The following is a 25,591-nucleotide window of genomic DNA, read 5'->3' as shown; positions in this document are numbered from 1 at the left end:
ACACCAGCGTTCCCGCTGCATGTAACACGCTACATGTGCGGCGGCAGCAGATTTACGTCTTATGATTCCAGAAATATCAAAACTCCCCGTCTGGTTCCTTATTTCCTCCTCTCTGATCCCCTGTACAGACTTCCCACTAACTTTAGTCCCTAACTTTAGGACTTGAGAGACTAGTACAGACCTGGGCAAAGTGCGGCCCGGGGGCCATATGCGGTCCGGTGCCTGAATTTTCGGGGCCCATTTGACGACCAACTAAAAGTATAACTAATATGTCCTAATTTTTCTGAATTTTTTGTTCTCTTTTAGTCACCATCACCACTTCAGCAGTAAATATAGCATGTTGTTGTTTTAAGACTAAAAGTTTCTTCTTTTCATTGGCCATTTTTGTGTTTTCCTTGTTCCTCAAAATACATTGAAGTAATAGTGAAAATATATTTTGAAATAAATTGCTCTTTTATCTTGACTGTCCTGTCCATAGTTGATTTATATTCAAATGAAATCCTTATAAAATGAAGTATTTCAATAGGTTTCGCTGCATATTTAGACTTCTTAAAATCCTTATTTAAATTTCATCCTCTTAGGTTCATTTTGTCCATGTTACTTAAGTATATATTTTGGATATTTTCTGTCATGTTTTGTAATCCTCACTGTCTTTCTTTTGATAATGGCGCCTCACAACCACTACAGTTTCTCATGTGGCCCTTTAACTGCCCACCTCTGGAGTAGCAGAACGCACCAAACACGGGGGTGTGGTGATGAGGCTTCATGAAACAGCGGCCTTATTTTCAGCGCTCAGTAGGCGGTGCACTCACTTTAAAAATAATGTGAGGTTTTGTGGGAATTACAGTTCAAATCCAAAGATTTTACAGCAGACAGAGCCATCTAGTATGAAAATGAGGACACCGTTTCATGAAGCCTCATAGGCCTTCTTGGGTCCAAGTGTCACCAAGTTGCACCTGCAGTTCACAGACAACCAGCTGAGAAAATCAATTTTGTTGGGGATCTTGTCACTACCCAAAGTTCACCGAGTAAATGGTGAGTTTTGTCTTTTGGCTCAGCTCTTTCTTCAGCACAATTCGATCCTCAGGGTTGAAGACGGTCACTCGTGAACAAGACTCCAAGAGCCATGAAGGATCTCTACTCTAACCTGGACCGAAGTCCTGACTGAGAACCACGGTGTCAGAGTTGGAGGACATATTCCCACAGAAAACTCCCGGTGTAAATCCATCCACTAAATTCATGGCGAACCTTTTTGGCCTCCCGGTCAGAAGTGGGGTTGTTGGTGACCTTGAAGAAGTTCAGGTCCAGCACGTCCTTCATCTCGTAGTTGTAGCCGCGCCTCTTGCAAACGATGGCGGCCAAGTCGAACAGAAAGATGTGTCTGCGAAGCGCAAACAAGAGCAGCGTGAAACACGTGCGAGACGAGGAGTCTTCCTGAAGTTGTGCTTTTAAAGGTGCAAACTTCTGTGGTTTTCCTGCCCCGATCTAATTTCCCCTGCGAGACAGCAACGCTGAGGCAGAAGCACCTGTCTTGTTTCCTCTTGTCAATGCTGGACACGATGCGAACCTCTCCGTCTCCTTTCGGCCGACCGAAGCTGATGAGAGGCTGATTCTGCCCGAGAAACAGAAAGCAGCACAGACTTTGAAACAGAAGCCCTGAAGCCAAACCAGACTGGCTCTCTGCAGCAAACCTTCAGCGTTGCGTTCATTTTCATTTCTACTTCCTGAGACATCAAGTGAGCTTTTCTGAATAAAGCTGCTGTTTCAGTTGCACAGCAAAACAAACGGTGTTTACCAGGTTTTCGATGGACCTCTGGTACTGGTCGATGTCCCTCAGAGTCTCATTATCTCTCTTCACCTCATTGACAAACTGCGCCAGGTCCTGCGCACAGAAGCAGGCGGTTGGTGCTGGACTCATGAAAACACGTGACGTGGAGAGAAGCGCTCACCTTCATGGCGTCCAGGGCCATCTTCAAATTGCTCTTGTCGGCAGCGTCGTGAGTGTGTTTGACCAGCTCCTATGGAGTCAGACGACCCATGAGATTAATGGCGGCCAATGACTCATTTCACTTGAACGCCAGGACGCGACGGACGCCATGAACACATCAGCTGAGTTGACTTCAAGTCCAATTTGCCCTCAATTACTGCTCTAAATAAGAGACGGAGATGGAGATGAGCTGGTTCCTGAGAGCAGCGTGTGTCGGCCGCACTCTTCTGTGCCTCTTTATTTCTGCCTCACCACGCTCCTCTTCATCTCAGACTCTCTCCTGGGGGGTCTGAGGGAAACACCTGAGATTTATCTGATATTTCTCTCGCAGGCCTTCACCCTCCGCCGCAATTTAAAAAACAACTCTGGACTTATTGTCCTTATCGCCACTGCCAGCGACCGCCGGCTCTCTGAGTCACTGTGACCGCTGGAAAATAAAGGGGAGCTATGAAACGTTTTTATCTAGTAACAGAGATTAAAAAGTATTTTGCTCTCTAAATATGCTGAATAAATGCTACTTCTTGCCACAAATGGGAGGAAATAAGAGTGCAGAGCAGAAGGCAAGAAACATGGAATAAAAGGCCACAAATCTCCAACATTTTCCATGTTTCATATCATTTTTTAAATATATATTCCCAGATTCAGTCCATTAACGAAAGTGTTATTCTTTTACATATATATATATATATACATATATATATATATATATGTAATATATGTTGACGTCATACCCACTAAACTTACCAAAAGAAAGCTTGACACTATATATATTATATAATATTTATATTAAATATATTACTTTATATATAATATAGTAGCATATGTTCGATTTTGTTATATATAAAGTAAGATATTTAATATAGATATTTAAATGATATAGATTTGAATTTTTTGTTCTCTTTTAGTCACCATCACCACTTGAGCAGTAAATATAGCATGTTGTTGTTTTAAGACTAAAAGTTTCTTCTTTCCATTGGACATTTTCGTGTTTTTCTTGTTCCTCAAAACACATTGAAGTAATACTGAAAATATATTTTGAAATAAATTGCCCTTTTATCTTGACTGTCCTGTCCATAGTTGATTTATATTCAAATGAAATGCATATAAAATGAAGTATTTCAATAGGTTTCGCTGCATATTTAGACTTCTTAAAATCCTTATTTAAATTTCAACTTATATATATATATATATATATATATATATATATATATATATATATATATATATATATATATATATATATATATATATATAGTGTCGAGCTTTCTTTTGTTAAGTTTAGTTGGTATGACGTCAACATGTAAAGCAGATCGACGGAAAGACTGGGAGGAAACATGTGTGAGACACTGACATCAAGTGGCCATATGCGAAATGACAGGTCCCGTGATGAAACGCTTTCAGTGGAGCATGTAGGTTTTTCAGTGGTTGGATGAGCTTGGCAGCAGGTGTTCACCTGGAGCAGGAGGTGATACTTGAGGACTCGCTGCATCGGCACCACCAGCAGGTCCCGCAGGGTGAACTTGCCATTGTTGGCCCGTTTGGAGCACTCCTGGAACAAATCCCACACACGTCGAGTTGAGAATGAAAGGCATGTTTCTGAGTGGAATTAAAATACATGGCTGTTTATTGTTGTGATATTTTCTTGCACTGGCTTCCTCACCGCCAACTTCAAGCGTACGTCCTCTTTTTCTTTGCAAATCAGATCCAACACGGCGATGGCGATCTCCACGCGGCTGCAGTAGATCCCATAGATGAGGAGCCTGGGAACCGGAGAAAGAAAGTGACAGAGATAAGTCAGAGATAAGAGTGTTGTGGGGAGGGGTTCTGTGTGGGACACCTCCAGACGAGTGGTGCAAGCTATCAGAGGGAGTGCAGTTGCACAAAAGACTCAACACTGTGTGTATTTTTATTGTTTTACTTATTTATATTTTTACTTTATTTCATTTTTTTATAAACAACTCTGGACTTATTTTCCTTATTTGTGTGTATTTTTATTGTTTTACTTAGTTATATTTTTACTTTATTTCATTTTTGTAAAAACAACTCTGGACTTATTTTCCTTATTTGTATGTATTTTTATTGTTTTACTTAGTTATATTTTTACTTTATTTCATTTTTGTAAAAACAACCCTGGACTTATTTTCCTTATTTGTATGTATTTTTATTGTTTTACTTAGTTATATTTTTACTTTATTTCATTTTTTTAACAACTCTGGACTTATTTTCCTTATTTGTATGTATTTTTATTGTTTTACTTATTTATATTTTTACTTTATTTCATTTTTTATAAACAACTCTGGACTTATTGTCCTTATTTGTATGTATTTTTATTGTTTTACTTAGTTATATTTTTACTTTATTTCATTTTTTTAACAACTCTGGACTTATTTTCCTTATTTCTATGTATTTTTATTGTTTTACTTAGTTATATTTTTACTTTATTTCATTTTTGTAAAAACAACTCTGGACTTATTTTCCTTATTTGTATGTATTTTTATTGTTTTACTTAGTTATATTTTTACTTTATTTCATTTTTTTTTATAAAAAACTCTGGACTTATTGTCCTTATTTGTGTGTATTTTTATTGTTTTACTTATTTATATTTTACTTTATTTCATTTTTTCTTAAACAACTCTGGACTTATTTTCCTTATTTGTATATATTTTTATTGTTTTACTTAGTTATATTTTTACTTTATTTCATTTTTTATAAACAACTCTGGACTTATTTTCCTTATTTGTATGTATTTTTATTGTTTTATTTAGTTATATTTTTACTTTATTTCATTTTTGTAAAAACAACTCTGGACTTATTGTCCTTATTTGTATGTATTTTTATTGTTTTACTTATATTTTTACATTATCTCATCATTTTAAAAACAACTCTGGACTTATCGTCCTTATTTGTCTGTATTTTGATGTGATATCGTGATGAAACTGATTTTTGTTTTTTCTGGTTATTTCATCTTTTTATTGTTTCTATTTTTTATATTCTAATTGTATTAAAAATATTAACAAAATGAAATGTGAAGTACTTGAAGGCAGGTGGTCATAATGTTATGGCTGATGAGAGTCCTAGATTCCTGTTAAATATATCAAAAATCAAAATTTAAAAAAAGCTCCAGGGTGATTTGTGCTATGAACAGAAATCGAGACACAACTTCTCTGTCATCGCCTGGTCTCTCCGCGACAGTCTGAAGTCCCTGAAAGCCTCTTCAGGTTGGTGAGAATGTCTACCTGTCTTTATAGTTGATGAAGATCTGGTAGAGGTTTAGCGCGTTCCTGTTCAGGATGGAGTCCTGAACGTCCACCATCAGGCTCTTGTGGACTTTCACTAAGTCCTGCGACACCACATGCAGTTGTCAGCTGAAAATACAGCCGTAAAATAAGTCCTTTAAAGTACTTACGGGAATGTTGACGAAAACTTTGTCGATTTCCGACACGGAGAAGAAGCTCCTCAGTGGATTGAGAAAGTACTAGAACACCATTTCGGTGGGAAATCGTAGCGAGGTGAGCTGAGAGGAGATCGGAGAGGAGATCAGACGCAGGGTTCAGTACCTTCTCGATGGACTCCAGAGTCTCTGTGTATCTCTCCTCTGTCTGTTTGATCTCACTGAGGCAGCAGCTCCGGACATCAACTTCCGCCTGCTTCTGGAGACACGCAGAGCTCAGCACATGCCATGTTGAAAAACATAGGGATTAAAAGTGTCGGCTGCATGTGGATGCATTTTTCAATGAACATAGAAGGGACCAAATTCTGGTTCAGCAAGAGGAGGGTGTTGTAGGGGTGAAGAAGCGAGTGCAGCCACGGTGGACAGGAGAGTGACGTCGGAGAGTGAAGGACAGTAGAGGTCACTGCTCTGGTGTATGATTAGAGGCTCAGGAGTCAGAGTTAGAAGAGTCAGAAATGGAGGAAGGAAGGAGAAGATCTGAACAAGTTAGAGATGAAGAGTGGATGGTGGAGACATTGAAGGACCAAGGATGTTGGAGATGAGGAAGAGGAACCAACGTGGGTCATGACAGAGGAGGTCATGACCAGAGGATGATGAAGACGGTGAAGGAGGAGGACCTGAGGTAACAGCAAGGTGCATGGGAACATGAGACTCTCAGGAACAAAACTAGTCCTCAGAGAGAGCTGAGCCAGAAGGCAAAACTCATCTGAGATCCTGAGCTGGTCACCACTGTTCATGAAGAGGGTTCAGATACAGAACCAGACGGGAGGTGACAGCTCCTCTCCGGCTAAGGAACATGTGGGACTCCATCACTCAGACGCACCAGAGGAGGATGCTGATCGATCCTCATGAGGTCCTCGTAGATCTCGCCACCAGCGTAGTCCTCCTCCAGCTTGTAGACGGTGGCGTACAAGTCGTCCTCGTCCTCCGGAACATTCTCGCTGTGGACGGGCAGAGCAGGTGTAAACACACACATCCATTACGAACAGAGGAACATTCCCTCCAAGAGGTATTTTTGCTGCGGCGTGCAGGTGTCGGGGCGCCCCACCGGGCGGCACCATGAGCGGAGCCGGCTCTGATATGGAGCCAAATAATGATGTTGTGTCTGAGTCAGAGAGAGGGAGGCTCATACGTACTCGATCAAGTCCTCCAGGTTGTTGTAAATGTCCTCGTCTTTCAGACTCTCCTCGGTGGGGAACGGCCTGCAAACAAGACCAGTTGAAATGGATCAACAAGTCATCGGACGGTTATAGACATGCACATCGAGATCGGCAAATACACCCCATAAATAAGAGCCATAACTTCAACGTTGAACATAAATTTTGTTTGTTTTGTTTTTTTAATCAAAAAATGAATTGAATGTAGTAGTATGTTATTTTTTGTTATATTTAATATATATATATAATCTACTACATTACATTATCATATATGTTGAACTAATATAGATTTATTTCTGTTATAATAAGAACTAAAAAAAAAAAAAAATTCTAATTCTAATACTGGATATTATATCCATTTGAAATTAAAAAAACACATATCTAAATATTTAATCAATTAATAAATTAAATATAATATTTATCTAATATAATAAATAGAGTGTTATATTATATATATAAATATATTAAATATCTATATTAAATATGTTACTTTATGTATAACAAAAAATAACATATACTACTATATTATATATAAAGTAACATATTTAATATCAATATTTTATTCATATATACGTATATATATAATGCAATGTAATGTAGTGGATTCTCTCTCTCTCTCTCTATACACACACACATATATATATATATATATATATATATATATATATATATATATATATATATATCTCAATGAAATATCTATATTAAATATGTTACTTTATATATAACAAAAAATAACATATACGACTATATTACATATAAAGTAACATATTTAATATAAATACTTCATTCATATATATATATATATATATATATATATATATATATATATATACACACACACACAGTGTATATATATATATATATATAACACTAGTCTCTTGAAAGCTGAAGCTGCTGACTTACTTGAATCCTGCCTGCTGAGCTGTGGCTGTGTGCGAGAGCTTGGACAGCGTGTCCATCACCTGCAGACACAGATCACATCCTTGACTGACAGCTACAGGCTGAGCATGCTGCCTGTCTCCACATCAAATCGCAGCGGGAAAGTCCAAAAGAGTGGGTCCTGCCTTCTGACTGTGCTTTAGTCAAATGTTTAAGTCTCATTTCCTGAGCAATTTCAGAGAGAAAAAATGATAACCGCGATGATTTGGTTTAATATAACGTGATGAAGAGGCGACAGGAAGTGATGTCGCCACTTAAAAGTGAGTGCAAAGCTGAAGGTGTGAACGAAGAATTGCTCTGCAGACTTCGACTTATCATCTGCAACAATAGAATACCAGAGAGAAACGCACTTATTCTTCTCAAGCCTGCTTTAAAAATGGCTGAACCACTCGTGTTTATACGTGGAGTGTCATCATGACTTCATGAAGATGCAGATGTAGGGTATTGGTTTATCAGTTCCTGAGGCCATTTGACTCAGTTACCCTGAAAGTGAGAAGGAACACCTCAAAACAACTGGGTCCTGGTTTAGGTTAGCCATGTGTTTTGGGTGAGGCTGGGGTCCTCAAAATGTAGCCAAAAAATGAACTTGTAGAACGCTGTATCCAAACTAGGGACGGACAATATGGACAAAAAAAAGTTATCAACATAAATGTTGGAATTTCAGCGATAACAACAATAAATCCATGCTCCTTCTCTTCCATGTGTTGGACACTACAGTCTCTCTTGAAACTCTTTTATGATGAAACTTAGTGGAGTTTGTCTCCAACATCATAATTTGTTGATGTTTCAATAGAACAGTGAACTCAGTGCAGAGATGAGAAACTCAGTGTTCCAGGTCTCTGGTAGAAGCCGCTGGTGTCTGACAGGCTGCTCTGCCAGCTTTATTTAGGGGTTAAATGGAGCCGTCTGTCTGCTGTGTCTCATGTCCCTGAACAGTTGACTTGAACTATGGAGCAGTCTGGACACATTTCCTAGATGCTACTGAAGAAACATTAGAAATCAGGTGAGGAAATGATCATTTAGGCAGATTCTATTCTCCAGATCATGACACAAACTGTCAGTCCTTTGTCCTGTGTGATGAAAAACCTTTTCACAATTCTCTCTCCTAAAACGCTTGTTTTCCATGGCCTTATTGAAGATGTCACTCATACTTTGAGGTTTCAGAATTTGTTGATGGTCCCTAACTGATGGCGGCTCGTAGCATTAGCGCTGCCTGTGAGAGTGTGTCCTCCATCAGTGAAGCCTAATGGCGACGCGGAAGAGGACGCCGCCGCCAATATCCAACTGTTTTCACCTTGGCAGCAGGAGACCTGCATGTGTTGATGTGAACCAAGGCAGACGAGAACCTATGAGGACCACTCCATCTCATCAAATAAACAGGGATCCAGAGAGTCAGAGTCGACCAGTGTCATGATCAAAGGTTCCCTGGATTAAAAATCACTTTCAAACTACCATGGTGAACCAAAGTCCACCACACTCTCCACAGCTGTCACACGCCGCGGAGCTGGAGAGCGCGGCGCCGTCACGGTCTCCTCATGTTCACGTGTGTGTATCGAACTTATGGTGAGATGCAGATGTGTCATCGTGGAGATGTGTTTGCCGGTATATTGTGTACGATAAGATATCACCCGTCCCTAATCCAAACACATACATAAGGAAAGCAAAGGTAAATAAAAGCATGAAACTGAAGCACCTTTGGATGCACATGAACAAGGCATAAAGAGAATAATAACATTGTTATAACAAAATGAAAGCTCAGACAGCTCAGTGTCGCAGATGAAGTTTCTGGCCTCAAAGGCGGCGCCCTGATCTTTCGATTCAGGACTCAAGACAGGCTCCAAAAGTAGGAAGGAAGTATACGCCTGGAATTACTAAACTGATAAGTTGCTTATTGACAGTTAACTACAGTGTTGTTCAGAGTGACCTTTTAGTGGCCATTGCCTGCTTTATTACGACCATTAACTGGAGAATACACTGCTAATACAGCAATGACTAGGCAATAATCTAAAGTATAATTGAGATTTCTTACTGATCCCAAGCAAACAAGGCATGTTGAGCCAACTTGACACATGGTACTGTTCAAGGGTAAGACATCAAAAAAGCTGCTTTAAAGCCTCATAAAACTACAGGTGCAACGTCATCCTCTCACATTTACAGCAACATCGTACTGGTGTCTGATGTCAGTGTGTGTGTTCTTCACTGAAGTTCCCATCGTGATAAAAATCTCCTGCAGCTTGTATTTCCGACGCACATCATTTTGAAGTCAACCTTAGAGCAAGAGAAATCTCCCCAGATTATCTGCCGTGAGCTGCAGAGCCACGCAGGGCTCAGACTCAGACGTCGTGCGTGACGGTTGATGTGGTTCGATATGTATCAGCCTGTTTGTCTCCTCTTCCTGTACATGTGAGCGTGTGGTCGACATGAGCTGAGGTGAGCAGCAGTGGAGGTCTTCTGAAGGGAACGCTGCATCACAACGTCTGGAGCGTCTCACCCTGCTTTTAAAGGAGATTCATTCTTCAACCTTATCACTGGATGATTCATCGTTACGCAGCGATCTTTCCATTCACATTACTGCGTAAAAATAAATACTTTCATTCTTTCTTTTTTTTGCTGATGTATATGCTTTTAGAATAATCATATTTTTAAAAATATTTTAAGACGATAACCCTGTTTAGATGGTGTTTCCCGGAAGCTGAGATGCAACAAAAAACTGGTTTTATTTTGTTATTGTTGAGTATAAATTAAATTTAATTTAATTTAAGTTTTTTAATTCTAATACAGAATCAGAATCAAATTTATTGCCATGGTCAGTGGGGAGCCCACTGACTAGGAAAGTGTTTTGGAATAATGTGCAGTCAAAAATAAATAAATACTAAAATAAAATAAAATAAAATAAAATAACAACAAGGCTGTTCACGAATTCAACAGTCTGACGGCCGAGGGGAAGAAGCTGTTCCTGTGACGGGAGGAAGAAGCTATTAATATATATATAATATATAATATAATATATTTCTGATAAATACCTATTATTCTTGAGTATAGATGCCAGTATTTTTTGAATAAAAGTATTTAAAAAAAACCCACATGAAATATAGAACTTTATGGGTCCTTTCACTGAAACAGAAAATAAAAACAAAAAATAATTAATAAATAATAAATAATAAGAATAGTAATAATAACAATTTTACTCCATTTTCGGGAGGGAAATTATGTCAACCCCAGCAGACTATTTACATTTCATGACTTCAGTGGTTCATAATTCATGGTCTGTAAATTCATCATGACTTTGGCTTGACATCATGGGAGACATCATTTTAAAGCACTTCAGTAATCCAGGTTAAATCCAGCAGTGGGCTGCTTGGGAATGTAGGTTAGGGAGCGGCAAACTTGGCACTGGCTGGAACCCGGGATTAAACTGGCTGAGATGTTCAGTTGGGATGTTTTCAGATGCAGCAGGTCGGAGTGGAGCTTCTCATCGAGGGCTACATCCCATCCTGGAGCTGATCCACCTCCACCCGCACACATCACGGAGGAGGTGAGCTCAGGCTCACCGGAAGGGCTTCAACTGACTCTTGAATGAGGGATTACACCGGAACGCTGCATATTTGCAGGCAGCACGTCGCTTGTGGGATTATCAATCGCCAGATTAACTGGAAGCTAAGGAAGTCCAAGCGCCCACTTGGAGAAGAAGCGTGCTCTGGGAGGCTGGCGGAGGACGTTGTGACAGTTTCAGGAAGTGAGGCTGGTTCTACATTTCCTCGCTGCCACCACAGATTTCACCCCCAAACGCCACCTGAAACCTGAACTGGGTGCGTTTTTGCAGAAGCGAGTCGACATTCGCTTCTCAAAAAAATTCGAGTTGATCTCACCTTTGCGAAGTCTTGGACGTCGAAGAGGTCGAAGGCTCCAAACAAATCACTCTTCTTAATCCCGAAGACGTCGTTGCAGGACATCAGGAAGGTTCGGATGTTCTTCAAGCACAGGAACTGCAACCATCGAAAACACCAGTAAAACCTTTGAAATGACTGACCACTTCTTCATCGGATGACGGAAGCGCCGGAGGAATTGTCGGCCGCTAAAATAGCCGAGTCGAGAAACACCTCTTCACTTATCAGCAGTTTATCACACAACGTCTGCACTGAAAATCAGGGGCACCAACAAAGTCTCAGTCAAATGCTCGGCTTGTCTGACTCATAACAAAGAGTTATAAATGTACATCCAAACTTGAAATCACAGCACCAAAAATCAGAGTCACCAACCAACAATAGAACAACCGGGTGTGATCAATTTGTTTTGAGAGGAAGGTGATGGGTGTAACTTTAGTCTAGGCCAGACCTGGGCAAAGTGCGGCCCGGGGGCCATGTGCAGCCCTTTGCCTGTATGTCTGTGGCCCTCGTGAGGTCAGACTAAAACTATACAACTTACATGTCGTCATTTTTCTGTCATATTTTAATCCTGTTTCCGCTTACTAGCTCAACAGTATATACAACACATTCATGACTACATTTTTGTTTCTTCTTTTCGTTTGTCATTTTAGTATTTTCCTCAAAATTCGCTATAAATTCGCATAGTTTTATTATGAGTTCTGTTCAAACAAAATGCATGTAAAATGATTTTTTATAGGCTTCATGCCATATTTACATTTCTTAAAATTCTTGCTTCCATTGAACCTGATATGGTTTATTTCATCCACGTTACTTAAGATTCACGTTTTAGTAGTCATCGCTGCCTTTCTTTTGGCATGATGGGCCCTCACAACAGTCACAGTTTGTAATGTGGCCCTTTAGGGAATTTAACTTTAGGTGAATATAAAAGCATCAGTGACACAGACTTGTTGTGTGTTTTGAATCAAATATGAGTTACTTCCGTAAATATTTATCCTTTCTGACGAATCCTGCTTTAGTGAGTCTTACTTTTTGTCCACTCCACAACACCGTAGATCAAGCTAACTGTGCTACTTGTTAACCAGGCATCCGATTCAGTTTGGCTGGTTCCACAATTTTCTTTCTTTCTCTCAAGTAAGAGCTGATCTACGTATATTGTTTGCGAGTAGATGACGCGTTCATGAGCCTCAGAATGTTCTATGCCACTGAAACTAACTTACTGGATTTGTATGTGGTGAGGACAAAACTACAAAAAACTACATGTGCGGGATCCAAAAATGTTTTGAATATTAATGACTTTCTTCATGAAAAGATAAAACGTTTATAAAACTGACTATACACAAGAAAATATAGTTGTCAACACCATAACTACTTCACATCAAAACCATATATTTTATATCTTTAGATTTAGTTTGAATATATAATCGGGCATAATTTTTGTTTTTTAAGAAAATGACTTTGTATTGTGATGATATTTCTTATATTTAATGCGTTAACAAAAGCGCTAGCAGCAAGCACAAACCCACAAAACAATCATAAATAAGCTTGAGTACAATTATTGTGCCGGTGTTGAGTCTATCTGGAAATTTAAAAGTAGCTCGCGGAAACAAACCAACACTAGTTAGCTACTCAGCGAGCCACATAGCTAAGCCATCAACACAGGTTCAACTCACTACTATTTACTGGGATTATACGTATGTAACATTGATAAAACATCATTGCCGTCACTGAGGTTGAAAGTATAAATACGCTGTTTAGTAGGTCTATGTTTGCACTTGATAGCATTAGCCTGTAGCTAAGCTATTGAGGCCACTTACTCATCACAGTCCAGCGCACACAAGTCAATTTCTTTCACTCTTTTCTTGAGGAGATCGTAGGTCAGGCGGCCATCATGAAAGACGCCTTTTCAAACCTGTTTCTTGCTGACTTCCCGTCTCCCTCGGCTGCACTCGGCCGACCTATATCTGCAGGCGGGACGAACCGCTGTGGCAAATCCGTCCCTTATTTATCAACCAGAGAGACGCGTGAAGGGCCGCAGTACAAACCAAAGCAAGAGGAAATTGTTATGCATAATGTGTTTTACCGCAGACAATTGAGCTGATAAACATGGAATTCTGAAGATGTCGGAATTTATACAATAAAACTGGCTTTTGTTTATGTGTCATCAATACGTTTAATATACTTAAATACAGTTTAAAGTAGGACTGCGTCACCCACAAATTTAATTCAATTCTTTATTCGGCTTCTGTCGATAAGTTGGATTTTTTTCCATATTATTTTCTATATCATTTCCCCAAGAAACTGGAAGCGCTGTATATGCTTCAATGCAGCATGCAGTTCACAAAAGAATAAAAAATGTTTCACCGTTCAAAGCGCATCATTGTGACACCATTTTGCATTATGCAGTGCCATAAAGTAGAAGCAGTGACCTCAGCGACCCTGACTTCAGAGAACTCACTATAAACAGGAAGGCAAACATCCAGTCATGGTGGCACCGGGATCTTTCGTCAAGTTGGGAGGACTTTTTTACATCCACCTATGTCATGTGAGGACACGAGAGGCAGATGAACTGGTGAATTTAAAGCCTCACTTGTCAGGAAACAGGGCAAAATGAACCTATAATGAAGCCAGTCACATGAGAGTCATCGTTCTCAACCACTAGTCCAACTTAAAAACACTTTAATTTTGAGTGTGTTTGCAAAAGTGTTTGCTGCGTGTAAAAGGAGTGCTGTAGACGTAGGAAAACAAAATCTAATTTGCTCTGTTTTCACTGATATTTTCATTGGAATTTGTGGGTTTACAGCAGAAACCTGAGGTGGAAGTACAGAAAATATGTGGAATGTTGAGCTGCTACTATTTTATTTTGCACGTCCACTAGTCACCGACTGCCTGAGCGAAGAGCCAACAGCGTGTACAAGTTGATAAATAAAAGTGAAAATATATGTAAACAGTTTTCAGGGTTTTTTGGCGTGAAGCGTGACTCCATTGTTAGCGCTCCCTCATCAATTGAGCAGGACTCCGCCTTTTAAGGTAGGACCTTAAGGAGGACCGTGAAGGATGTACAACAACGCTCTCTGCTTTTGTCTAGGCAAATTCCGACACATCGCCACCTTAAACTCTCCATCGGAGACACCCACTACACTGGGGAAAAAAACAAGGGAGAACCCTGCTTACATTAGAATTTTAGTAGCTCAGATGGTGGTCAAAGTGGTGCGAAAGAGGTGTGTGTCCTTTGAGGAATGATGTTTAGGTTCACGATGGCCATGTAGCGTCACACATTTCTCACATCACGACTGTTCGACTAATGAATACTCGATTATAGTCAACTATGTCGACACATCGGTGCAGCCTGTATGTCAACTATATTTGCTCATTTCTAATGCTATTTTTTTTTTTTAAGTTTATGGTATTGATAGTTGGTTAAGAAAAGTAGCATGAGCTAGCACAGTAGCGGAGGGTGCAATACTGGACTATACTGCTGATAAAAACAAGTCATCCTCCAAACTGTCGGAATGATGTTTGCCTTGTTCTGTGCATTTAAATGGGTCACCAGTCCACTTCCACAGACGGGCCCACTCACAAATGGGTGGATCAAAGACGGGATTTTATCAGGCCTCTTCAGCGGCAGCAGGAAGAATTATGGATAAAGAGGGGTCAAGTGTGGGACCGGTCCTTTGGGTCTCAGGGGCAGAGAGGGGATCAGCACAAGTTCGCCATTCCAGAGTCCATTTCTGAAATGGATGGGATATTTTCGGTGGACCAGATGAGCAAAAAAAAAATGACCGGTGGGATTTTAATGTGCTTGATCAGTGAAAGTATATTTGTGATTTTTCAGTTTTTTTATGAATAAAAATAATGGCAAACTGTTTTATATTATTGTTATATTAGGTAATATAATATATATAATATAATATACATGAGAAAAACTTGAGCATACTTTTGAAATTAAGACACAGTTTAAGCCTTCAACTGAACCGGACTTTCTACCTGGGACATCTGGGGCCTGAGGTTGATCTGCTTGAGGTCGATGGTCTGAGGTCTCAGGTTGTTGAGCAGCTGGCAGAGCAGCACACCGTCCCGCAGCGTCTGCGCCAAATCGAACACCTGCGCAGTTTCCGCAGTCACGCGGTGGTTGGGCGGCAGAACTTTGCAGCTGATCAGCCACATCGCGCATTGTCTCCACAGCTCCATGTTGTCCACGGTTCAGGTCCTCGAGCGAGCGCTACATGAGGCCGCTCCTCGCCACGATAGATGCGCCCGTCTGCGCTCCGGAGCGAGAGGTGGCGCATGTTATGACCGCCCCACTGGGCTGAGCGCACTTCCTCCTCCTCCTCCCTCTGGGGCTCACGAAGTCGTGCAGCACTTCACAGTTACAGCAGCCACAGTCTGTCATTTGAACGAGGTAGATTAGCGTCATTATAATTGTTTTTTAGGGCTGTGAACTCACATTATTTCAAGTATCTGACAACTTTAAATAGTTAAGGTACAGTGAATTTACTTCCATATATATATATATATATATATATATATATATATATATATATATATATATATATATATATATATATATATATATATATTGTAATCTGGAATTTGCATCCCCTTTGCTTACGATGGAAAAGAGAAAAGTTTTTCATATCAGCAGGGATTAATAGACATGATATCATGGTTGAGTAGAATAAAATACTTCATCAGCATCAGAAAGTTGGGACAATTTATAGCGAGATGACGGAACTTGTTTTCCCTTTGACTCATGTTTTAAAAGGAGAAAACTACTTCTTATTGTTAGAAACAGTGACAGCTTGCCTTGATACTGAGTCTGAGTCCAATAAATACACCTCTAGTTACAAGTTCCGTATCAAAGCAGATGAATAGTCAATGAGGTTTTACATGTTTGATCAAAGGAAATGATCAAAGGGAGTTTAGCATTGATATGTTTGAATGCCGCTAGATGGTTAGTGAAGGACATTTGTCAAGCATACAAAAGAGATTGATGGTACTGAAAATTAAATGGGTCGAAGCTTAAGCTTAAATTGGGATTGTGGTCTAAAACAAAATGTTGACTGCAACAGACCAGCGAGGTTCCTTTGATCTCACCCACACTCATATGTTCAGTGAACGTATGGCAGAAAGTCATAATCTCCCCGCCGGCTTACATTCCTTTGGACTAAGCTGCTTTGAAGGGTGCACGTGTGGTTGACCCTTCCTGGGAAGTCAGGAACTTGAAGGCTGAAAATGAGAGTGAGACAAATGTCCTCATGTCATTAAGCATCATTAAATCCATCCAGTAAACACAGGAAGGAAGTCAGGGTTAACTCATGTGCGCGTCTGTGTGGAGGTTCGTGGAAGTGTTTGCTGCTCAAATGACTCATAGACAGTGGTGGCCTTCAGAAGTGGGATGTTCTTCTTTATGAGCTCAAGTCTGTTGGGTTTTTTGGGCTTCCTGTTGAGTTAAAAGAGACGTTTCCAGGTGCCTTTAAAAATATGAATTTAAAGCAGAAATGTGTGATTTTTGTGGTGAAACGATAGTCGCACATGTCACTGAGGCCCTTTGGCGAGAGCAGGATACTGCAGGGAACTTTTTATGACTCTGAAAGCCATGTTTTTGCTGAGGTCTGCCTTCTGAAAGCAATTGGGTTCCATCGAGGAGGAGGAGCTCATCTCTCACTACCTCCACCATCATCTGTCTAACACAACGCAATAACATTTTGCTAGATCTGCATTGTTTTTTCTGCAGATGCAACCAGGGATTTTCTCCATTTTGGCAGCCATCATATCTTCACATTTTAAAAGAAAATTCTCCACAAAGAGGAAGCAATAATAAAAGAGGGAAAAAACAAATATATAAGAAGGTCTTGAACCATCAAGCTTTGGGACAGGGTATTTAAAAAACTTTGATAGTTATGGAACATATCGCATATAGAGGATATTTGTCATGTAAATAATGTCTCTTAGTCGGGTTTGAGTCGTCAAACATCACAGCGAAGGCATTTGTCGTGTAAACAATCTGTCTTGGTGACTAGATAAGCGCTGGAATTCTGCTACACAAAGATTAGTGAGTCAGGAGAGGAACATCTTACAGCAGATTAAAATGTGCTGTATTTATTGTTGTTGTTGTTGAACTGCTGCTGACTGTAATGAAAACAAAAACAAAGAACGACAGTAATACACAACACAACATAAAGGACCTCACACTTACAATCTCTGTGAAATGTAAGAAGAAAAATGGACTCAATTGTATGCAGCATAACAATAATGTCACACACACATCCACACACACACACACAAAAAGAAAGAATGCGTTCCAAGCCTTCAAATAGTCTTTTGTAGGAGTGAATGTGGAGTGTCTGCTGCAGGTGGCTGTTCCTCTGTGTGTGTGGCCGCTGCATGTGGGAGGGGTTGCCGAGTGAGTGACGTCTCTCCAGAAGGGAAGAGGTGCCCGGTGCGTGTCCAGCTCTGAATGTGCGCTTCTGTGCAGTTTGGCTGTGACAAAGTCATAAACCAAGTCCCGCTCTGTCCCAGACTGGCCTCATCCCTGTCCCAGCTCCAGCCCACAACAGGACATCAAACCCTGGAGTGAGCGCTCCAGCACCTCCCCACCATTTTTTATTTAATTTTATTTTAGTTTTTTCTTAATTTGTTTTTATCACCTCACCTTGTTTTTATCACCTTAAATGCCTATATATATATATATATATATATATATATATATATATATATATATATATATATATATATATATATATATATATAGGGATTTAAGGTGATAAAAACAAATAAAAATTGGCTTGGTTTAACGTGAAGCCCCAAACAAATCAATATTTGAAACATAATGCCCGGGAAGGTATTATATTTCATCGAGTTTGTTTGAAAATATTTGCTTTTTTTATGGGCATCTGCATGACAGTGCTGTAGTTGAATCTGGCGGTATGCTTTCTTTACAGATTTTATTATTCGGAGGAATCGTTTTTAGAATTGTTTTTAACATCATGGCGGTTGGAATTATGAGTAAATGAAATTTGGATAGAAAGTGAAACGAACGCGCTCGAGACCGGAAATAGAATCAGGGGTTTAAAAAAAAAAAAAAAAAAAAAAAAAAACTCCGAGCTGAAGCGTCAAAACATAAACAGAGCCCACGTCCTCGCAGCAGGCTGTCGACTGTGCTCCCGCAGTATCCAGCCGGACTCCTCATGCGCGGTGTTTCCCAGCAGAGAGCCGGCAGCGGAGGCGCCTAGCTCGCAGGCTGAGCCCACGTCGCCGCGGTGAAGATTGGACTCGCGAGCGAGACTCGTCGGGCCTTCCTGCGGAGGTAACGCTGCTAGGCTAGTGTGCTAGCGGCTGGTCGCGGCTGCTCCGTCCAACTTCAGGCTCCACACTCGGCGTCTGTCGCCTTCCAAACGAACGTTAGCTTCAGGTAGCGCCTGTAAACACCCCCGCTAGCTCTGCCCGGCGTGTGTCGCAGGAGGCAGCAGGAAGGCAAGGCAGGAGTCCGGCCTGTCAGGCTGCTAGCAGCCGGTTTGTTTGGGCTTTACGCTTCTGTTCGTGTGTCCAAACCACGTCTGAATTCGCGGAAACTAACCTAAAACTGCTGCTTTCTAGTGTAGTTTAAACCCCGGAGTCGCGTTTAAAGCCTCCCCAAATGAGTCCTGCTTTCTGTTTGTGATGTTGTGTTGGACACCTGCAGGCGCGACTACACACTGGACACTTGCTGCACACTGGAGACGCCATGGCTGAGGCCGACGGAAGCTCAGCAGCTGTGAACGGTGAGGCTGCGATCTGAGCCGCACCGTTCACAGCTGCAGGCTCATGGGACGTGTTTTCCAGGAGGCTCAGAAGAGAAGGACCCGGGCGAGGAGCAGCAGACAGGGGAGGACGCCTCTGGGAGCCACGCTGACGACCAACAGTCTCCTCAGGAGGGTGAGAGACACTTCTTCCTCCGGACTATGAAGCGATACCAGCTGCTTGAGTTGCTCAGGGATGATGGTGTCATATTTAAATACAGTTCCAGGTCAAGTTCGCGTGTTCCACTGAAAGCGAAATGAACAGGTCACTTCCTCGTTGGCTGACATAACTCTTCTGTCAATCAGTTACAGTGGTGCCTCGGTTTTCCAACGTCCCGGACTTCGAACAAATCGGAGGTCGAACAAAAATTTTGAGACTTTTTTTCCTTCGGATTTCAAATGAAAATCCAGAATCAATCAGTTACACTGGTGCCTCGGTTTTCCAACGTCCCGTAATTCAAACAAAAATATCGAGATTATTTTGCTTCAGATTTCGAACGAAAATCCAGAACTCGAACGCCCCTGAAAAAAGCCGGTAAGAACATAACGTGCGCAGGCCGACCAGCTGACCCATGACGCGCTTTGTTATTGTGTCTAATGCAGCCGCTGTATGCAGACGTGTCCTGTTAGCTACATTTACTGACTGTTTTTTCTTCATATTGAGGTGTAAAACCTTTCCTGTCTCCACACTGGACCGTGGTCGAGTGTCACAGGGGAGGTGCTGGAGCGCTCACTCCAGGGTTTGATGTCCTGTTGTGGGCTGGAGCTGGGACAGGGATGAGGCCAGTCTGGGACAGAGCGTGACTTGGTTTATGACTTTGTCACAGCCAAACTGCACAGAAGCGCACATTCAGAGCTGGACACGCACCGGGCACCTCTTCCCTTCTGGAGAGACCTCACTCACTCGGCAACCCCTCCCACATGCAGCGGCCACACACATAGAGGAACAGCCACCTGCAGCAGACACTCGACATTCACTCCTACAAAAGACTATTTGAAGACTTGGAACGCATTCTTTCTTTTTTCGAACAATTCGCTTCTCGAACAGCCGTCTTGAACAGATTGTGGTCGAGAACTGAGGCACCACTGTATTTGTTTTTTTTTTTTAAACTTATCTGTTATCTAGAAATCTGTGGAGTTTAAGTGATATGCCACAACACTTGTTAATAACTGACTGGATTTTTATTGTGTCTGAACCTTGCTTACTTACAGAGCCCTGGAAGTGACATGCGTGTGTTTATTTTTTTGGAGGTGACAAGCATGACTTTATTTATTTATTTTTTTTAGCCCGAGATGACGGTTATCTCAAGATAACTGTCATCTCGTGATAAAAGGTATCTCGATAATTTTCATCTCGAGAAACGATTACTTCAGTCAGTCTGCAAGTTAGTGCGCTTTTAACACTCTGATCAAGTAACTTCCACTCAATATAATACCATATGTGGTAAGCGACGCGCATGACTTTTTTTTTATCCCGAGATAAAAATAATCGTGAGATACAAATTTTATCTCGAGATAACTGTTATCTCGGGAGAAGAAGATGCATGCCACATGTGGTATTATTTTGAGTAGAAGCCACTTGATCAGAGTGTTAAAAGTTCGCAGACTTTGCCGTCGGCAATATTCTGACTTGCAGACAGTGACTGACAACGTTGACGAACAGTTACAAAGCCATGGGAGACAAAGTGCTTACAAGAGGACGTATACAAAATGCTTTGCCAGAGAGGCAGTTACGCATGCGCTGACATTTACGATTGTATCTTCATATAAAATAACAGTTATCACGAGATAACTGTTATCTGTGTCAAGTGTCGAGAACAATTGTAAAGTGCTTTACATGTTTTCTAAACTTTATATTTCAGTTTTAATAGCTGCGAATGTGGTGTATGTTTTGTGTCCCTTGATGAAATGGTCCCATTCTTTTGACGTTTTGGGTCACGATGGTCAGGAAGCTGCAGCGACTGAGCTTCTTGCTGTGTTGACCTGGAGTCGACAGGTTTGTCGGCTCTATTGTCTCTAACATGCAGTGTGTTTTGTTTCTGAAGCTCCTGAGGAGGCAGGGGAACCCGCTGAAGACGGGGTGGTTCCAGAGTCGGAGGGAGAGATCGGTGAGGAGGAGGAGGACAGTGACAGCATGGACGGCCTCTTCTCCCTGACTGAGGACGGCGACAGGGAGAGTGAGGAGGGAAGACGAGAGCGGCAGACCAGAGAGGGCGGGCGGCGAGCGGCCAGAAAGCGGAACAGACCTTGCAGCGGCAACAACCGCTCCTCCAGCTCAGACGAGGAGGACGAAGACGAGGATGACGAGGATGAAGACGAACACAAGGACGAAGAAGACGACGAGGCGATGGAGGCGTGGCTGGGAGCCGAGCTGCGGGACCTGCGCGGGCCCACATGGCGCGCCGTGCCCTCGCTGCGCTCCAGAGAGATCGGCAGGGACTCGCGTCAGTTTGTGCGGCGGGTCTGCGGGGCCCGGGGCCTGGTGCAGCGGCTGGACCTGCAGGGCCGCCTGGAGAGACACTCGGGCTGCGTCAACACTTTGCACTTCAACCCCTCGGGCACCCGCCTGGCGTCCGGCAGCGACGACCTGCGCGTGGTGATCTGGGACTGGGCCATTCGACGAGCGGAGCTGGAGTTCGACAGCGGCCACAAGAGCAACGTCTTTCAGGTGAATGGACGAGTCCATCCAGTCCACATGAACCTTGTCTGGTTTCTGACCCGCCTGTCTCTCAGGCCAAGTTCCTGCCTCACAGTGGCGACGCCACGCTGGCCATGTGCGCCAGGGACGGCCAGATCCGAGTGGCCGAGCTCTCCGCCACGCAGCGCTGCAAGAACACCAAGCGGGTGGCGCAGCACAAAGGTGCCGCTCACAAGGTGAGTGTCAGCACCGCGGAGTCCGGTCTCCTCTGCGCTCTTCGCTCACTCTTCGCTCACTCTTCGCTCACTCTTTGCTCTGTGACCGCGTCCCAGCTGGCCCTGGAGCCCGACTCGCCGTGCTCCTTTCTGTCGGCGGGGGAGGACGCCGTGGTGTTCGGGATCGACCTGCGTCAGGACAGACCTGCCAAGTCAGTCGCACTCCCTTCATTCATCTCCTCTGCTTATGACCTTTGTTTACATCCCAACACTTCCTGTCATTGACCCTTTCTTTGTCACACTGGGTTCAGTTTCATTGTTCTGAAGGTGCAATGTGTTTAAGGTCTCGCTAGTTTTTAAATATTCATTAATTATGGGTTCCAACTAGGGGTGGGATTCGATTAAAAAATAATCTAGTTAGAGAATTTGTGATGAATTAATCTCAATTAATCGCAGCTTAATGGCGTAAGAATATTTCCCACAAGAAGCCACTTTTTTCAATGAGTCAAATGATGGAGCCATACAGACATTTAGACAACACAATGTTGTTTGTTTTGCATCAGACAAGAGCACAATAAATCACCATGGTGGCTGTATTCATGATCAACAACCATATTTAATCTACTGACACATAGACAAACCAAAACCTTGTGAAATGACATGGAACCATGTGATCATTGCAAAGACATTTGTCACGGAAAAGTCCAACCACCAGCAGCAGAAGCAGGTGCAAGTCATGTTCATCAAATCTAAAGAGAAGAAGAATCTACTTAAGAAAAAAGTATAATACACTTGATGCAACCTGTTGAGAAAATTGGAAAAAATGAATAAAATTCTGTAACAAATAAATACAGTATCATGAAACCATGTCTTAATATCATAAAATAAAAAAATATATATTTAAACTCCAAAAAAGAAGTAAAGTGTAAATGAAAGTATTGCCATAAAATGTTATTAATTTTCAAAACTGCTTCAACAGGTGCTTTCATAACTTCTTACTGTTGGGGCGCCATCACTTTCTTTATCATTGTTTCTTTTCAAGACCTTCTCCATAGTTGGTAACTACCACAGATGTGCAGCTGTCAAGTCAATTCACTGACTCACTGCTGCCACCATACTTGGCTAATGTATTAAAACTGAGCGTCTCGCAGCCCAGAGGTGTCAAACAAAGAAGCTTTTAGCGCCCTCTAGGAGGCGCTCACGACCCAACCATGGGCCCCGGCTCTGTGGTTGTGAACCGCTGATGTAGATGATTCAGCGGAGCCGGCAGGTCACTTCCTCCACACTCGGTTCGGAGACACGTTCCGACACCTGCTGTCTCCTCCTCCTCCTCCCTGCAGTAAACTGGTGGTGGTCAAGGAGGGCGATAAGAAAGTGGGACTGTACACCATATACGTGAACCCTGCCAAGAGCAACCACTTTGCCGTGGGCGGAAGGGATCAGTACGTCAGGTAGGAGCTCTCGGGTCGCTCCAGGGAACGTCTCAAGTCTTTGCTCCGGACCTCAGGATTTACGACCAGAGGAAAATCAACGAGAACGACAACAACGGCGTCCTGAAGAAGTTCTGTCCGTCTCACCTGGTGTCCAGCGAGTCCAAGACCAACATCACCTGCCTGGTGTACAGCCACGACGGCTCAGGTGAGAGGTGCTGGGGGGGGTGGGTCGCAGTAGCTGAGGTTGACTTGATGCTCCCGTGCTGCTCAGAGCTGCTGGCCAGTTACAACGACGAGGACATTTACCTCTTCGACTCGGACCACAGCGACGGCGCCGACTACAGCAGGAGATACAAGGGACACCGCAACAACGCCACCGGTGCGGGGCGCATGAGTTCCACTGGCTGCAGTCCTCGCTTCCGCCAAGCCGACTCTGAAGTCTGTGTGTTCCAGTGAAAGGAGTGAACTTCTACGGCCCCAGCAGCGAGTTTGTGGTCAGCGGCAGCGACTGTGGCCACATCTACCTGTGGGACAAGCACTCGGCGCGCGTGGTGCAGTTCATGAAGGGCGACTCCGGCGGCGTGGTGAGTCCGCGGGGAGAGTGGCGGCGAGTCACGGGTCCGTTTCACCGGCCGCTCCTCCGCAGGTCAACTGTCTGGAGCCGCACCCGCATCTGCCCGGCCTGGCCACCAGCGGTCTGGACCACGACGTCAAGCTGTGGGCCCCCACCGCCGAGACCCCCACGGCACTCAAGGGCCTCAGAGAGGTGATGGAGCGTCGCGCGTGTGGTGGGCCGGGGTCACTGACTTGAGCCTCCGCAGGTGATGAAGAAGAACAAGCGCGAGCGCGACGAGGACAGCGTGCGGCAGGTGGACCAGTACGACACGCAGCTGCTCTGGTTCCTGATGAGGCACATGAGGCACCGGCGGCCGCAGAGGGTGAGCGCCGGGACCGCCCCGCCGAGAGAGAGGGCGCCCCAGTAAAACTTGTTCTCCCGGCAGACTCGCCGCGAGGGAGCCGACGCCGACACGGACGAGTCCTGGAGCTCGCCGGACTCCTCGGACGAAGAGGAGGGAGGTCCGGACCACGTCCAGTGCATGTCCTCCTGAACACACACGTGCAGTCACATGACCACTGGGGGGCCCTTCCGACACACACACAGCTGTCAATCACCAGCACATACACGCCTCCCCAAATCCTGACTCAGATCTGGGTCTGTTCCTCCCTCGCGCCCGAGCGAGGACCACATCAACACATGCTGCCCGAAACCCCCCCCCAAACTCCGTGCACTTTGATTCAGGGACGATCGAAGATTCATGCACTCGCGCTCCCTCTAGTGGGAGAGCGTCAGTCACGTGTCCAGCAGCTGCAGAGAAAAGTCGGAAATCATCATTTGAGCTTGAAAAGCACGTCGCATCCTAAACAAGGAAGTTGCAATACTCGGTCTGGACTGCAGGAGGCGGCAGAAACAACTAGGAAAGATCATTGAACAATAAGTGACGAGAGTCTCGATTAAAAACCAACATGTTTACGAAATATTCCGGAGTAAATTGTTTATTTTTTTTCTTCATTTTTTTTAATAATTAAAAAAAATGCATTCCAAAATTTACAATTGAACCGAGTTCTAAATATATATTTTTCAAAAACACAATTTACAGATTGATTTGAATTAATTTAAAATAAACTGTTTAGTTCCGAAGAGTCACGACTTTTCTCTCCATCTGCTGGAAACACTATTTCAGAGGACTATTTTTTTTTGCACTCGAGACTGAAGAGGACGGCGCCTCCCACACGCTTCCAACGCCTCCTCCTCCTCCCATCAGGACATCGACCAGCATGCACAAAGAAAACTATACATGAGCGTTCTAACCGGAGGAAGAGTCTTGACACCACTAGAGGACTCTCATTGGCTGATCCTGGAGGTGGGCGGGCCCGACTCGGGTCACTTACCCGCCAGTTATTTGTCGTGCGAGTCCAGCTTTCTCATTTTCTATGAGACTTAGTTGAGTTTATATGTAAATATATATATATATAAAAACTGTAAAAAAAAAAAAAGTTAAATGCTGTTGAACTTAAAAACGATTGGTTTGATGCAGAGGTTTA

General features: G+C 42.9%; 2 protein-coding genes across 7 annotated transcripts in view; one reads left to right on the top strand and one right to left on the bottom strand.

The window, feature by feature from the left end:
• The window catches only part of LOC128769086 (guanine nucleotide exchange factor VAV3-like), a 49,384-nt gene extending 33,715 nt beyond the window's left edge, over nucleotides 1-15,669 (bottom strand). For 3 of the 5 annotated variants that reach the window (XM_053882382.1, XM_053882383.1, XM_053882384.1), the window contains exons 1-14: nucleotides 15,409-15,669; nucleotides 11,407-11,523; nucleotides 7,502-7,560; nucleotides 6,575-6,640; nucleotides 6,262-6,379; nucleotides 5,545-5,637; nucleotides 5,394-5,462; nucleotides 5,224-5,327; nucleotides 3,648-3,747; nucleotides 3,441-3,536; nucleotides 1,950-2,018; nucleotides 1,796-1,882; nucleotides 1,527-1,612; nucleotides 1,249-1,381 (exon numbers count right to left, since the gene is read on the bottom strand). In XM_053882382.1, coding sequence (XP_053738357.1) covers nucleotides 1,249-1,381; nucleotides 1,527-1,612; nucleotides 1,796-1,882; nucleotides 1,950-2,018; nucleotides 3,441-3,536; nucleotides 3,648-3,747; nucleotides 5,224-5,327; nucleotides 5,394-5,462; nucleotides 5,545-5,637; nucleotides 6,262-6,379; nucleotides 6,575-6,640; nucleotides 7,502-7,560; nucleotides 11,407-11,523; nucleotides 15,409-15,612 — 1,401 coding nt within the window. In that variant the 5' untranslated portion in view covers nucleotides 15,613-15,669. The remainder of the gene's footprint in view (nucleotides 1-1,248; nucleotides 1,382-1,526; nucleotides 1,613-1,795; nucleotides 1,883-1,949; nucleotides 2,019-3,440; nucleotides 3,537-3,647; nucleotides 3,748-5,223; nucleotides 5,328-5,393; nucleotides 5,463-5,544; nucleotides 5,638-6,261; nucleotides 6,380-6,574; nucleotides 6,641-7,501; nucleotides 7,561-11,406; nucleotides 11,524-15,408) is intronic. The other 2 variants (XM_053882387.1, XM_053882385.1) reach the window with 2 other exon arrangements.
• Nucleotides 15,670-18,520: 2,851 nt separating this feature from the next.
• Nucleotides 18,521-25,126, top strand: dcaf8 (DDB1 and CUL4 associated factor 8). Of its 2 annotated transcripts, XM_053882390.1 has the most exons (13): nucleotides 18,521-18,730; nucleotides 19,106-19,184; nucleotides 19,246-19,338; nucleotides 21,248-21,870; nucleotides 21,936-22,076; nucleotides 22,173-22,267; nucleotides 23,396-23,506; nucleotides 23,563-23,693; nucleotides 23,760-23,867; nucleotides 23,942-24,072; nucleotides 24,135-24,254; nucleotides 24,310-24,426; nucleotides 24,490-25,126. In XM_053882390.1, exons 2-13 carry the CDS (start codon nucleotides 19,148-19,150, stop codon nucleotides 24,595-24,597), a joined length of 1,815 nt encoding a protein of 604 aa, XP_053738365.1. In that variant the 5' UTR covers nucleotides 18,521-18,730; nucleotides 19,106-19,147; the 3' UTR covers nucleotides 24,598-25,126. The 2 variants fall into 2 exon arrangements, with proteins under 2 accessions (XP_053738365.1, XP_053738366.1); XM_053882391.1 differs by lacking the exon at nucleotides 18,521-18,730 and having other exon boundaries at nucleotides 18,750-19,184.
• Nucleotides 25,127-25,591: the final 465 nt, after the last annotated feature.

Source organism: Synchiropus splendidus, chromosome 13 (genome assembly GCF_027744825.2).
Source record: "Synchiropus splendidus isolate RoL2022-P1 chromosome 13, RoL_Sspl_1.0, whole genome shotgun sequence".
Taxonomy (NCBI): Eukaryota; Metazoa; Chordata; class Actinopteri; order Syngnathiformes; family Callionymidae; genus Synchiropus; species Synchiropus splendidus.
This window is presented reverse-complemented; position numbering and strand designations above follow the sequence as displayed.

Excerpts from the sequence above, each read along its gene's own strand:
- dcaf8 (XM_053882390.1), top strand. The coding sequence starts at position 19,148 with ATGGCTGAGGCCGACGGAAGCTCAGCAGCTGTGAACG. Across the intron at positions 23,507-23,562 it reads GGAAGGGATCAGTACGTCAG|GATTTACGACCAGAGGAAAA; the intron begins GTAGGAGCTCTC and ends TCCGGACCTCAG. Across the intron at positions 23,868-23,941 it reads ACACCGCAACAACGCCACCG|TGAAAGGAGTGAACTTCTAC; the intron begins GTGCGGGGCGCA and ends TGTGTGTTCCAG.